This window comes from Salvelinus sp. IW2-2015, linkage group LG7 (assembly GCF_002910315.2).
Source record: "Salvelinus sp. IW2-2015 linkage group LG7, ASM291031v2, whole genome shotgun sequence".
Taxonomy (NCBI): Eukaryota; Metazoa; Chordata; class Actinopteri; order Salmoniformes; family Salmonidae; genus Salvelinus; species Salvelinus sp. IW2-2015.
In genome coordinates this window covers 9750459-9766370 of record NC_036847.1, presented here as the reverse complement: position 1 = coordinate 9766370, position 15912 = coordinate 9750459, and the positions used below count along the sequence as shown (strand labels likewise).

The 15912-nt window shown below is 46.7% G+C and overlaps 1 protein-coding gene across 2 annotated transcripts in view; it reads left to right on the top strand.

Annotated features, from left to right (window-relative positions):
* LOC111966357 (histone-lysine N-methyltransferase PRDM16-like) overlaps positions 1-15912 on the top strand; it is an 83540-nt gene that overhangs the window by 50807 nt on the left and 16821 nt on the right. Inside the window, exon 1 of one of the 2 annotated variants that reach the window (XM_070444417.1) lies at positions 9841-9971. The exons of the other annotated variant lie outside the window; for it this stretch is intronic. Coding sequence (XP_070300518.1) covers positions 9959-9971 — 13 coding nt within the window. The 5' untranslated portion in view covers positions 9841-9958. Of the gene's footprint in view, positions 1-9840; positions 9972-15912 lie in introns of those variants that run through there. 2 annotated transcript variants of the gene reach the window in all.

Here is a 15912-nt window from a genome sequence, read left to right as displayed (position 1 = left end):
AGGAGAGATCAAACGCGCACCACACACACACACACACACACACACACACACCACACACACACACAAACACACCACAACAACACACACACACACACACACACCACACACACACACACACACACACACACACACACACACACACACACACACACACTTGCATGCATACATTCCCTCAAAGGTTGTGTGTGATATACAAGGAGCCGGTACGCCATTCTGTGTGTTTGGATAGGCGATCCCACGCAGCAGACACAGGGCATGTGTGTCGAATCACATGTGGGTGGGGCTCACTTCAATACCGCTCTGCACTCCGCACACATTTACCTCCCGTGCTTTCAGACACACAACTTGTGTTTTTGTTTGTCTGTTTTTGTTTGAAACGCTCAATTTATGTGACTGCAGCGTGCCGGCTCGCCCTGCCAGCTACGTTAGAACTCTACCACTGTTGTGTGATGGAATCACAGCCCAACGTCCTGCTATGGCGGCCTCGTTAACTCAGCGACGTACTTAGCCGTCTAAGTGATGTCAGCAAGTTTTAATGGAGGGCAGCTTTTCCCAATTACACAAAGGGAGGGGGAGCACACTGTACGGTGGTGTGTGGTGTTTTGATGTGGTGTTTACTCAGCATTGAGCTGTCTCCTGTGTGGTCTCTCCAAGTAAATTATCCCCCAGATCTTGAGTGCGAGCATCACACACACACACGAACACACCCGTGCATGCGCACACACACTTGCGCACGCACGCACACACGCACCACGCACACACACACACCCACACCACACACACACACACACACACACAACCACACACACACACACACACACACACACACACACACACCACACACACACACACACACACACACCACACACACACACACACACACACACACACACACACACACACATTACTAAGGGGCTTGAGTGGAGTGTGGGAAGGATGGGACTGGAGAGAAGAGGTGGTGAAGACATGGGGGTGTGCTCAACATGTGGCCATGTAAAACTTCACATTGAGTTGTGATACACCACTCCACCCACCACGTCACACTCACACACACACACACACACACACACACACACACACACCACACACACACACACACACACACACCACACACACACACACACACACACACACACACACACACACACACACACACAACACACACACAACACACACACACACACACACACACACACACACAAAGAGACACAAGCAAACACATATATCTTCAAAAACATTCATAAACTCACACATATACAGACGGTCATCTGATGCCCACACCCCCATTCCTTCCCTCCCTTCCCTCCTCTCAGTGTGGCTACAGCGGTCTGCTCTTCCCCAGCTCTATCCATCAATAACAGGCAGCAGGAACCTCCACTGACTCCACGGACTGGATCTTCATTTAGTGTCACAGCGGCTTCCAAAGAGTTATGGCTCTCGAGGCCCAGCTCCTCTCCGCCGTCTCTGGCCCTGTTTGCTGCCAAACCAGCAAATATATGGCCGCTGACAGCCACCACACTTTGAGATTGACCACAACATGCAAACAAACAGACATCAGAGATGACAGGCCAAACCTAGTCTTCGTCTTCCCACAAGCAGACTGTATTCTGAAGAGGGAAAGAAATGGTCTGCAAATAGTTGGAAACTTAGGGACCTTTTTTTAAAAAGGAATTCATTTTAACATTGTCCTCCTGTGTGTGTGTGCTCGTGTGTGTTTTTGGTTTTACTATCCTTAGTGGGGACCTTAAGTCGCGCCGGTCCCACAAGGAAAAAGGCTATTTTAGGCTTAGGGGTTAGGTTTAGGAAATTAGGGTTAGGTTTAGGATTAGGGTTTAGGGTAAGGGGTTAGAGTTAAGGTTAGGTTAGGGGTTAGGGTTAAGGGTTAGGGAAAATACGGATTTTGAATGGGAATCAGTTTTGTTTGGTCCCACAAGGAGAGTTAAACAAACTTGTGTGTGTGTGTGTGTTGCTTGTGAAAGTGTGAACAGGCTGCCCTGCTGAACTCTTGAACACCACACCACACACACACCACACAACACACACACACACACACACACACACACACACACACACACACACACACACACACACACACACACACACACACAACACACCACACACACACCACACACAGCACCACACACACCACACACACACACACAACACAGCACAGAGAGAAAGAGTCAGTCAGAGGTGGGATGCTTCCAGGCGGGTAGGCAGGTCGGCAGCGATTAGAGGGGCTATGGATGTAATGGTTGCCATGTGAGGGCCTTCCAACATTAGACAGCCCCCCCCTCCATCCCACCAAGATACCGTACACTTCCAAAAACATTAGCTCCTAATGCTTTAATGCCCATTTTGTCTGGGCGGGTTGGACTGGAGCTAAAATGGCAGAAGAATAGGAACATGTACTAGTGTTTGCTTAACGCACAAGAATGGAGAAGGGCTGAGGCGTGGAGATGGAGTGGAGATATGTGCTCCTGAATCACATTCTGGGAAAAGTGTAAACGTTGCAACCTGAAAGGGAGTCTGACGTTTTCTCTGTGCTTTTTGTTGTTGCCCCCCCCCCCCCCGAGGCTCCTATCCTAAATCAGAGGTCAACATTTGATAAGGACGCTGTCCGCGACGYGAAACCACGTGCTGCTGAAAACCATAGCTCATCCCGGTCAATTTACATCACAATGACACGGCGTAAATGGTGGTGACTGAACGAGTAACGAACGCCACCACAGAGGCGGGCGGCGTCATTTCTCCGTCGCCCGGCAGGTGTTTATCACAGACCAGGCTTCATGAAAAGCATTGCATGACCTCAGACCTGAGTGTAACTCGAGCTCCCCGCAATGTCAAAACTTTGGCACCTGAAAAAGTAGGCACCCTTCCCATCTCCCCTCCCTCCCTCCCTCCCTTCCCTCCTGGCTTACAGGGCCAATGGCCGTTGGGTAGAAGAGCTTCCTTGTCTTTTGTTAGCTCAGGGCTCAGCAAGGATAAACACGAGTCGAGAGTGTGTGAAAACAAAGTATTATGACGCTGGGCTTCAAAATGTCAACATCTTTAGCAGGGCTGTCGGCGGAAAAAAACCAAGGCACAATACAGGGTATTTAGCGTGTGGACGGGAGGCTACATATACGAGTCATGCAAAGCAAAGCGGGCCCAACGCTTCACCCTGAGTTGCACCCGTTCCAAAAAAATGGAATACGCTAAAAGCAACGTTTGTCACACGCAAGGTGCTCAGATCTTCCTCTGTCTGAGGTTTCTTAGAGAGCCTTGTGAATTAACTTGTGACGTCCTTGCGAAGCGAACAAAGCCACCTCCTATTCTGGGGACAGTTATGCATTTGTAATGTGGGTGACTAAATCGTGGGCCAGTAATTTGTCAAAATACAAATTTACGTGGCATCTTAGGGCCATATGACATGAATATTGACACATGAACTAGTTAAGATGGTTTCTAGTGAGGGTATGTGTGTGGACGCCCAGTGTTAGGATCTTGGCTTCTTTGTGTTTGCTTTAAGAGAACCGCTTTGGAAAGAAAACGACTTTTCCTGTGCCATTGACAGACGAAATATTTACGCAGTCGTTTAGACTGCACTCGAGCGCGCCGCCCGCAATGAGAACAACAGTAATTGATGCTCAGGCCGTTTGGCTTAATTAGTCATTTGGAGAAGGAGAAAGCAGCGGCAATGGATCTGCCGATAACTTAGCACTTAAATGCAATTAGTGAAGGCCAATGGAGGTCAGTAAAATACAGACGAGCTTCGATACAGAGGGCTGGGTCAGTTAGTCAATAGACTGACCCCCTGGTCCTCAATAGACTGACCCCCTGGTTCTCAATAGACTGACCCCCTGGTTCTCAATACACTGACCCCCTGTTTCTGGCACTGACCATGACTCTGTTTGTTTACTTGATGCTGGTCTAGACTATTACCCTGGTCTGGTCTGGCCTGGCCAGTGGTGGTGTTTGCACTACAGGCCTCTTGGCTCTCTTATCTATCTTAGGCTACTCTGAATGGGGAAGAAAAGCACAGGAAAGGGAGTGTTTATTTACTGACTGACTGACTAATGCAAAGACAAAATGGAGGACATCCCTGATTTAGGTATTTTTAAATGATTTTGTATTATTAGCTGTTCTGTATGAGGTGTGATATCTGCGGTGAATGTTTTCCGTAGCGTATTATCAAGTGTGGTGTTATTGATGTGGTGGGCTGAGTGAGTGGAATAATGACACATGGAAACTAATTCCAGGCTGTCTCCCCAAATACTAACCAGGCAATATAGACTTGGACGTCCCTAAAAGTGTGAGATGAGATCCTTGGCCCTTCACACTAAAGCTCTCTTCATGTGGAGTATTGCCATTGATGTTAGTGGACCCCTTCTACTGAAGTGAATGATATGAGAGAACACATTTGACTGGGTTAGCCAGTGTTGCTCTTCACACCAATTAACAGCTTCCTTCATTAACCAACGGGCTGAACTGTAATCAGAGCAGCTCGTCAGAGCAGTACACACACACACACACACACACACACACACACACACACAACACACACACACACACACACACACACACACACACACACACACACACACACACACAAAAAAGCGGTGATAATTTACCACCACCAGCACTCCCAACACCCCAAGTACGACTGTGCGTGTGTATGTGTCGATCCACCAATTTCCAAGGGCAACCCATTTTTTTCTCTCATCACATAGCTCGTTTATTAAGGTACGGGTAATGACAATTGTAATTAGCAAGGCAAACAACATGTTCATTTTCTCCGCGCTCCTTGACTGCTCTGTGGGGAGACGCAAGGAGCAACGCCAAGCCTCTCCAACTGTCTCCCTCTCTTCCACTCTCTTTCCCCCGCCCACTCACCCGCCACGGCCCCATGCAGTTGGCCAAACGACATATCTGAGCCCAAAATAACCCCAAAAGCTTTTTCTTTTAGAGTCTCCAAGGCAGTATGCACAGTACAGTACAACGCGCCCGGTCCAAAAGCATGAGGCATAGGGAAGAGAATGTGTGTGGGCTTGGTCTGCCAATTTCCCAAGTTTTCAAAACTAGACTGGTATTATTACAGGAGTGGATATTTCTCCGAACACCTAAGGATCGGTTATAGCATGAACTGTTGCCGGCTGTTTTCGGAGCCTTGACCTACGTTAAACAACCGTAAAGACACATTGATCAGCACTATATTTATCCGTGTAGGTTTACGCAACGCTTAAAAAAAAAAAAATTTGAATGAATGGGCTATGCAGTCACTATCATAGGTCTTTCTAAAGCGCCCAGTTAAATTGTGCATAGGAACATTTTTCTTTCAATCTCTAAATGGTTAAACTGGTGAGAAATATAAGGGGTTTTTGAAAATATCTGTGCGTTTGCTTCATTTACTATCATCCTAAATGAAGATATTGAATGTTTTTGCTATATCTAATGTAATGTTTATTACACTACTTGATGTGGTGGTACTGTATGTGTTACTACATTACACAAGCTGACGTTTTGACCATGTCAAATGGTGGGAAATTACACGTCCTTTTTACCTCAGGCTGGCGATGTTCGTATACAAGATCAATTGCTCTTTAAAAAAATTGGTTTTAGTCTTAGTTATAGTGAGAAACGTCAATTCTGTTTTTCATTTTGACAGTTAAATTGCAAAAGTGATATATTTTGTCCTTTTAGTAGTAAATCTATCTCTTTTTGCCCCTAGCCGTCATGATGTAGGCACCTTGAGAAGGTGCTTCTATGTCATCTCAAGGGAGGGGTTCGATATGAAATACACCCCCTTCTAGATCTGCTGGGTGGTACCACTTCAAYGCTTACTATTAAAACAGGTGACAGCGCGCCTTACTTGGCAATGGTCTTGGTAAGTGGAGTGTGCCAACAATATATTTAGCATAATGCTTCTTTGACTAGACTACTAACGTTACACAAAATTCAAAAGGCAGTAAGGCACATTGCCGCATATGACCAAATTCAACGTTTTTGGTAACTGTTTCATGCACATCTATGTGCTTTTAGGAAGGGGGGAAAAAACATGTCGGCTATGAAGATTATACGTTTCTATTTGTAGCTACAGCTGTCGTAACAAGAAGAGGACGATGGTGGTCATGCCAATTGATTCTATTTTCTCCTCAGCCACTGAGACTGATTGGTGGTACAGTCCATTAAGATGGTTGGCTCCTTGTTCAATGGTTGTGAGTTCTAATCCCACATGAGGCAGGTATATTATTTGTAGTTTTTCAAATCCTTTATTTACAATATTCATCCCATGCCCACACACTTCTAATTGTGAAAAGAGAAAGCATACCTGTGAGAGTGGTTGCTCTCGTTGTAGTTATCGTTTTTATACAGTACCCAAGACCCATCTGTGAGTTCATTTGACCATTGGAAAAAGTGCTACTGTATAAGTTCTGCCATGCGGGTTGGATTGAATCACCATTTTCAAGGTGATTCACTTGAATTCCCAACACAATACCCCAATAAATGTGAGGACCACATTTCAAATATTTCGTTTCCTCTTCATGGAGCAATAGATGTCAGGAACTCGGCGTCTTACCACTGTAAGCTGACTGTCCAGAGACGTATTCGCTCGCGATGCACATGACTGCATTATCAGAGCGTGCCAGTGGACTTCTGGTAAGTATGCTTTAGTGAGAAAGTGTTGGGATCAGGTACATCTACGTTTACCCATCCCCAAAATTAATATTTATGAGCTAACCCCCACCCACAACTACTCACCTGAATGCATTTTTTGAACATTTGAAGGGGTTGGGAAAAGGCCGTTTTTTTCTCTCTCTGCGCCTTCGTTCTATGTGCATATTCACTGGTGCTCGTTAGTTGTGCTCACCTGCTGTTTCCAATCAGCTCTCTTTGTGAAGCGCCGTGCAGTGCCTCAACACATGCCTGCCTCACACTGGCAACACACACCCACACACTACAGACCATGGTACTCCCTCAGAAGGCAGAAGGAAGGAACCGGAGCCTGTGCATCTTTAAAGAGATCAGCGGTAGAGGTCAGAGGTTAAGGTCAACACTGTCCCAGGGCCACGGCCAGGCCTTCCTGGTTGAGCTGATGATGATGAATGGCTCACTGCTGCCCTGCCCGCTAAAGAGGCAGCTGTTCCTGAGAGGGCTGCAGAACATCACAGGCCTCACCTGACATGTGGGGGTCGACGTGGGTGCAGGCTTTTGCTCCAGCCAAGCAGGAACACCATTACGATGATACAATTCGTTTTTCTTCTCTGTCATAGGAGGGGTCTGTTTATTGGACAACCCAAAACAAAGGAATATGGTGTAAATGTGTTTTATTCACAGTGGAAGAAGATATTTAACCGGACAGTTATTTTTCAAGACGTTTCGTACGGCTTTCCAAGTCACAAACAAGTCAACTCTTTTTCAGTTGATTGAGTGGCTTGAGCCATGGAGATGGTTCTAGGCCACTATATCTAGCTTTGCCTCCCTTTGGGTGGAATATGGGACATTGTTCTGTCTAGATAAACCCCCTGTGGTAAAGACAGATCAAGTAAAGTCCTTGGCACATCTCGTAATAATTAGGTAACCAAATGTAAAGAAAGTCCTTTGAAAACAATGACTTTGTCCGACATTAACACACACACACACACTGATAGACTCTTGACCTCTACTCTTAACTCTGTCTCATTGACCTGTCCCTCAAGTTCTAGTACTGCAGGTGTCCTGTATGTAGAGGCCCCTGTACTCTCGACACACTGCGCCACTCGTCTCGTCTCAGGTTCACTTCCTGTAACCCAAACTGCTTTCATCCCTCAGTGAGGGAATTAGTATGTACTTGCACCCTATGCCGGAGTGCATTGTCCTGCTGCGGTATCTATTGTCTGTCTCGCCTTATAAAAGTAAGTAAAGAGACATGTGAGCTGCCACTCACTCAAACGACTTTCGAAACCCTGTTTGATGATGTAACGGGCTCTTCCTCTTCCTCCTCCTCCTCCTCTTTCTTCTCCTCCTCTACCTCCTCCTCCCCTGTTTAGGTTTTTAGTGTATGCAATTATGTGATTAGGGCAGGGTTTTATTACAGCCCGCTCTCAGGCTACTGTGGGGAGGTAGTGTGAGGTGTAGGCCTGGGCTGAAAGTTCAGCCCCAAATCAGTCAACCCAGTCCTGCACCATGCTGCTGACTGAGGGGGAGGTGGCGGCGTAGCTCACACAAATCTCAACTTAAACATAAAGAGATTAGACAACTTTTGCAAGATATTAGCTGTTCAAAAATTAGAAAAATGTCCCTAAGCCCCTTGAACACAAGGCATTCTTTTGTTCTCGCTGGCCCGGCACGGCCAGGGACTAGTAGGGACGTGGGGCTGGTGGGGGTGGGGCTGGGCAGTGCCTGGAGTTTGGGATTGGGGGGTGGAGAGGGCGGGGGGGGGGGGGGGGGGGGGGGGGGGGGGGGGGGGGGGGGGGGGGGGGGGGGGGGGGGGGGGGGGGGGGGGGGGGGGGGGGGGGGGGGGGGGGGGTCACTGAGCCTCTGTGTGTGGGACCCAGGTACACCACTGATCCAAGGCCAGTAAACCCAATCAGGCTGGGGAATTAGTGCAGAGAGGGATTAAGACTCCAGTCCCGACCACTACCACTGTAGCGAGAGAGAGAGAGAGAGGGAGAGGGAGGGAGAGAAAAAAACGAAGGAGAGAATGAGCGAATGAGTTGTGTGGCCACCCAGAAGGTAACAATTCCCAATAGCCAGGGTGGGTGCTGTGACATCCCTGTACCTGTCTCTATCCCCCGTCCCCGGCAATTATCTTGACAGAATGTAGAATAATGCATCTCATTTCTATATAGGTTTGTGTTGGCGAGAGAAACAGAGAGAGAAGAACAGAGAGAGTGAGAGAGAAGAGGAGAGGGAGGGGGGAGGTATAAGAGTTACCCAGAGATAACAAGCCAGAGCCACTAGTCATCACAAACCGCTTGTGTCTCCGAAATCACAACCCCCCCCACCCCCCCCCCACCTAGCCCCCCCGTCTTTCCACTGCACAACCGCCCATGGCAAACTGGGTGCCCAGACACAGACAGGAGGGCCATGTGAGTAAGTGTCATATGGAACAGATTTAGTTAGTCTCCCCCACCCCAAACCTCCCAGTATCCTATCATCCAATCAAAGGAATAGACACAGTCCCCTCCCATCCGCACCACACTGCAGTCTGGAGCTAGATCCCCAGCAAAGCTGCAGCTTCATGGGTGCCAGGGAGAGACGGTACAGCAAAGACCTGAGCGAGACGGAGGAGAGGAAAGACAGAGAGAGACACAGGGAGTGGAGGGAGGGAGGGACGGAGTGAGAGAGTAAAGAAGAGAGAAAGAAGAGACGGAATGACAGCAAAAAGTGGTGTCCTACACTTCTCAGCCCAATGTCTCCTGAATGTTCCCCCAGCCTCTGAATTGGTCCAAGACGGGGTTTTTTCCTGGGTCCCAGTTTTGCTAGGTGCATATCTGCATATATTGTTGCATATTTCTGTCCTCGTCCCATACAAAAGCTGTTTGTGTCAGATACACTGACAATATTTTCACCCATTGTGTGCTCTGTCAATCTCAGTTAGGCTACTGTCAATCATCAAACGTGAAGCTATTAGCGCTCAACGAGGAGATATTTGGAAGTGCATATGTCTGTGTGTGTGTGTGTGTGTGTGTGTGTTCGGCTGGGTGCTTGACCTCCGTGGTGCCCTTTATTTCAGCTCATCGTCTCCCTGCACTTCCACTATCTCTGTCACATTGACACTCGCATTCTTTCACGTTAGCAGCATCGCAGCGCGGGCAGATAGGCCTCCAAGTATCATGGGGACACACACAGATACACACGGACTCCGACTCTCTCTCACACACACAAGCACAGACCACGGCACACACAAACACACACAGACGCTTAATTGGAAGCCAGGGTTTATGGAAAGTGGGAGCTCCTAGTCAGACACCTTCTTCCCGCGACGCTTGTGACCATGTCTGCTCTAGGTGAGTTGTGTGGCTGCAACTTTTGTTTGTTTGTGATTTTAGGTTGGTTGTCATGACAATGGAGACAGAGAACAGTCTCGGGACAGTATCTTAAGACTACAACACTTTGCCTCTTCACACATCTTTTGTTGACGTGTGGAGGGGAGAACCGACCAACCAAAGCAATGCTCTACTTGTGAACCGTTTTCAAGTTGACTTTTATGACTTCCTAATATTGAGTTGCACCCCAGGGCAGTATTTCAAGACCTTTAGTAGACGTTCTATAAACGTTTCTTTTCCCCCTCTCAAAGCTGCAATATGTCACTTTTTGGGCGACCCAACCAAATTTGCATAGACATTTGCATAGTTATAGATCTGTCATTCTCATTGATAGCAAGTCTAAGAAGTGGAAGATACAGTATGTTCTATATGCGCCCATTCTATGCTTCTCATTCCTAAGTTTTGTTTTTGTGTCTTTTACTTTCGGTTTTGTACACTAGCTTCAAACAGCTGAAAATGAAATATTTTTGGTTATTGAAAATATATTTCACAGCGGTTTAATTGGTATATTGATTCTCTACACTTTACATTGCTTGTTTTGTCACATAAACTGAMATTTGGTGAACTATTCGAATTTTTGCAACCAGGAAATGGCAGAGTTATTTCTGCATATTCCACTTTTAAACTTGTAAGTCGTGGATATAAGGACGAACAACTTCTCTCTTAGATGGATAATATTTAATATCCAACTGCTAGGTTCACATAGAACACGTCATACTTCAAAAGTTAGTTCAAAGACCACTTGGGAACCTGCATGAACCGCAACATCTTTCAAAAGGAATAGTCTCCTGGTCGTCCATTCACCCTGGCTCCACCACCAGATCAATACACAGCTGTCCCGCTCTCGCCCACCTTCTCCAAATGTCGCAGATAGAAACGCAATGACCAGAGCTGATTTGAGTCTCTAGTCTACAGGACAAGCACTCATACCTGTTCTACGCGATAAGTTGAGCGTTCCATAACGTTTGCAGCTTTCTGAACAGGGCCCGTTATTTCCAGTTAGGGATGRCCAGTCCCCTCCTGTCACTCTGTTGTGGCGGGTCATCCATATTCCTCCAAGACAGGGTGTCACAGCCCTCTAACACGGGCCATCCCTCATCCTCATCCTCCCTTTTCTCTCCCTCTCCCTTTCCTCATCCGTCCATCAGCCTGACAGCTTGGGGTGCTGACCTCTCACCCCCAGGGTCAAACTCCTGGTTACCCGCAATCCCTGGCTGCCGAGGAGCCCAGCTCAAACAGAGCCCCCTGTTAATAAGAGTATCAGAATATGCTCATTTTGTTGCTGTTTGCAAATCACTTCTGGAGGCGCACACCTGGTTTGGCGAGGCCAGTGGATGCAAGAACTTATATAGCAACTGTCTTCATAAGGGTATCAGCATTCACTAACTCAGAGAGGCTGCTGCCTACATTGAGACCCAATCACACTGGCCACTTTAATAAATGGATCACTAGTCACTTTAAACAATGCCACTTTACTCATATCACATGTACAGTTGAAGTCTGAAGTTTACATACACTTTGGTTGGAGTCATTAAAACGAGTTTTTCAACCACTCCACACATTTCTTGTGAACAAACTATAGTTTTAGCAAGTCGGTTAGGACATCTACTTTGTGCATGACACAAGTAATTTTTCCAACAATTGTTTACAGACAGATTATTTCACTTATAAATCACTGTATCACAATTCCAGTGGGTCAGAAGTTTACATACACTAAATTGACTGTGCCTTTAAACAGCTTGGAAAATTCCAGAAAATGATGTCATGGCTTTAGAAGCTTCTGATAGGCTAATTGACATCATTTGAGTCAATTGGAGGTCATACTCAGTGTCTCTTTGCTTGACATCATGGGAAAATCAAAAGAAATCAGCCAAGACCTCAGAAACAAAAATTGTAGACCTCCACAAGTCTGGCTTCAATCCTTGAGATCAATTTCCAAACGCCTGAAGTTACCACATTCATCTGTACAAACAATAGTACACAAGTAATACACCATGGGACCACGCAGCCGTCATACTGCTCAGAAAGGAGACGCGTTCTGTCTCCTAGAGATGAACGTACTTTGGTGCAAAAAGTGCAAATCAATCCCAGAACAACAGCAAAGGACCTTGTGAAGATGCTGGAGGAAACAGGTACAAAAGTATCTATATCCACAGTAAAACGAGTCCTATATCGCCATAACCTGAAAGGCCGCTCAGCAAGGAAGAAGCCACTGCTCCAAAATCGCCATAAAAAAGCCAGACTATGGTTTGCAACTGCATGTGGGACAAAGATTGTACTTTTTGGAGAAATGTCCTCTGGTCTGATGAAACAAAAATAGAACTGTTTGGCCATAATGACCATTGTTATGTTTGGAGGAAAAAGGGGGAGGCTTACAAGCCGAAGAACACCATCCAACCATGAAGCACAGGGGTGGCAGCATCATGTTGTGTAGGAGCTTTGCTGCAGGAGGACTGGTGCACTTCACAAAATAGATGGCATTATGAGGGAGGAAAATTATGTGGATATATTGAAGCAACATTCCAAGACATCAGTCAGGAAGTTAAAGCTTGGTCGCAAATGGGTCTGCCAAATGGACAATGACCCCAAGCATACTTCAAAAGTTGTGGCAAAATGGCTTAAGGACAACAAAGTCAAGGTATTGGAGTGGCCATCACAAAGCCCTGACCTCAATCCCATAGACAAATTGTGGGCAGAACTGAAAAGCGTGTGCAAGCAGGGAGGCCTACAAAACCTGACTCAGTTACACCAGCTCTGTCAGGAGGAATGGGCCAAAAATTCACCCAACTTATTGTGGGAAGCTTGTGGAAGGCCTACCGAAAACGTTTGACCCAAGTTAAACAATTTAAAGGCAATGCTACCAAAAACTAATTGAGTGTATGTAAACTTCTGACCCACTGGGATGTGATGAAAGCTAAAAAATAAAAGCTGAAATAAATAATTCTCTCTACTATTATTCTGACATTTCACATTCTTAAAATAAAGTGGTGATCCTAACTGACCTAAGACATGGGCATTTTTACAAGGATTAAATGTCAGAATGGTGAAAAACGGAGTTTAAATGTATTTTGCTAAGGGTGTATGTAAACTTCTGACTTCAACTGTATATACTGTATTTTATACATCTATTGCATCTTGCGTATGCCGCTCGCGCATGCTCATCCATATATTTATATGTAAATATTCCCATTTCACCCCCTTTAGATTTGTGTGTATTAGGTAGTTGTTGGGGAATTGTTAGATTATTTGTTAGATATTACTGCCTATCGGACTAGAAGCACAAGCATTTTGCTACACTCGCGTTAACATCTGCTAACCATGTGTATGTGACCAATACAATTTGATTTGATTGTTACCTGATTTTATCTGCAACTGTGAAAGTGAAGGTGCCTTTGGCATATTGTACCGAGGTACGCACCACCTTAATCTCATACCATCCAACACCTGTGTGAAAGAACAAAATAACAGAGGGGAGGGGAGGAAAAGATCACTGCAGATTTTACCCCGCCCTCTTTCCCTCCCCCTCTCTCCTCCCCATCTCCCTCCCTCCCTCCCTTCCTGCCCTTGTACCTTGATTCTGTTTAATATCGAGACTGATGAGCCCAATTTGGGCCTCGTTCTTGGACGGCCGCAGTGTTAATGGACCAGCGAGGTGGCATCGGCGCCGCGTCCTCTACAAACACACACACACACACACACACACACACACACACACACAACACACACACACACACACACACACCCACACACACACACACACACACACACACACACACACACACACACACACCACACACACACACACACACACACAACACACACACAAACACAGAGCCACGGACACTCTGCTCCTATAGCCGCCACCAAAACCTGGCTTGTAATTGATGACACGATGGCCAGGCCCACCATTTGCAAACCAATGCAGGCGAGAGGACTCTCTTCTCTAGAACACCACTCTCTCTCTCTCTCTCTCTCCTGTCTCTCTCTCTCTGTTCTCTCTCTGTCTCTCTCTCTGTCTCTCTCTCTCGCTCTCTCTCTCTGTCTGTCTGTCTGTCTGTCTCTCTCTCTCTCTCTCTCTCTCTCTCTCTCTCTCTCTCTCTCTCTCGTCTTCTCTCTCTCTCTCTCTGTCCTAATTCTCTTTTCGATTTCACTTATTTCATTAGGAGTTTGTCATGCAAATGGGGGAGCTGGGTGCAGGGTGTGACATCCCCTCCCAAAGCATGATAAATATTTGATCAGGCCTAATGGAAATTGTCAAGCCCGTCTAATTGTGCCACCCGTTATATGAAGCGCGCTATCAAAGGCAGACATACCCTTTGATCTCCCCCCGTCTCTCTCTTTCCCTCTCTCTCTYTCCTTGTCTCTCTCTCTTCGTCGCTATCTCGCTTTGGCCTTGACGTCATTTTTTTCCTCTCTCGTGTTCTCTGTCTATTTTGTGTGAATCTTTGGCGTATGGGTCTGTTTGGTCTGGGGTGTCGCGTCTCTTTCGGTCCCCTGCGTACAGACAGGAGTCACTGTGAGACTGCAAAGTCTGTCCTTCCCGTGTGTCACAGCTTCCTCCTTCCTCCTCTTTCGCTCGTCTCCATTGTTGTCCTCCTTTTGGTTCCATGTTTTTTTGTTGTTTCCTGTTTGGGGGAAATGCAAAGCTGTGGGCTGGGCTCAGAACACACGCGCGCCGTGCGCGCACACGCATTTCTACACACAAGCATTTCTACACACACAATTCACACAGAATGTTAGCCCATTTCCCTGCTGTAATATTTGATATGGACATCTGTCATAGAAAGTGATACCACACATAACCCACTGTGATAGCAGACATGATGCTTGGTTACTCCTTGGATTTTGAAAAGAAAAACGCTCAAAGCTTCTTTGATCTTTTCTCCGAAACYATTTCTCAACTATTTCATGTGGGAAATGGGTTTGGACGGTTGCTGTGCCTTTCCGAGCCTACAACATCAGATTTTGATTCTGTTCGCTTTGATTTGACATCTGATCATTTCATAGAATGGACGCAGAGACATGTGAGCGTATATAGACCCACAGTACATCTTGTAAGCAGTAAATCAGACCCATTCACAATGTTCCCGTATGTCCGCCTTGTGCAGTTGACTGGAGGCTCTATAGCAGCGTCTTGACAAACTCGGTCCTGGGGACTCAAAGGGGTGTACATTCTGGGKTTTTCCCCCCAGCACTACACAGCTGATTCAAGTAATTACCTCATCAACAAGCTTTGATTATCTGAATCAGCTGTGTAGTGCCTGGGGGGAAACCAAAAGGCGCACCCAGGGGGGGCCCCAGGACCGAGTTTGGGAACCGCTGGTCTATAGCCTCATACATTCCAGCAGTGTCGTCTCTCTACTGGGGGACCAGGGTCTGTATCCACAAATATCTCAGAGTAGGAGTCCTGATCTAAGATCAGTCCCCCCCTGTCCCTTCATTATAATCTAAAAGGCTAAACTGATCCTAGACCAGCACTTYTACTCTAAGATGCTTTGTGAATATGGGACCAGGGTTGCTTGGTTTCGTTAATATGTAGAGAGTGGTAGCTAGCTAGCTAGTGAGCCCATAGACAGAGGCCAGACTGCGGCAGGGAGGTCGTCTGACTGCCAATGAGACCAGGCAACCAGACAGGGCCCAGTCTCTCCATTCATCAGCACAACACTGTTTGGCTTCCTGCTGTTTTGTGTTTGGAAAAGCAGCCCGTTTGATTCGAATACTGATTCCCCATTGATAGCCTCTCTCGCTTCCGATCTAATTAGCCCAAGTTTTGTCTCTGGCTAAATGGAGATGGTGGAGGGGGGAAGCTGGGGGGAGGCAGAAAACACCACACTGCTGTGAATCTTCGACAAAAAAAGAGTCAGGAAGAACAACAAACATACAGGATGAATGGAGGGGGGCG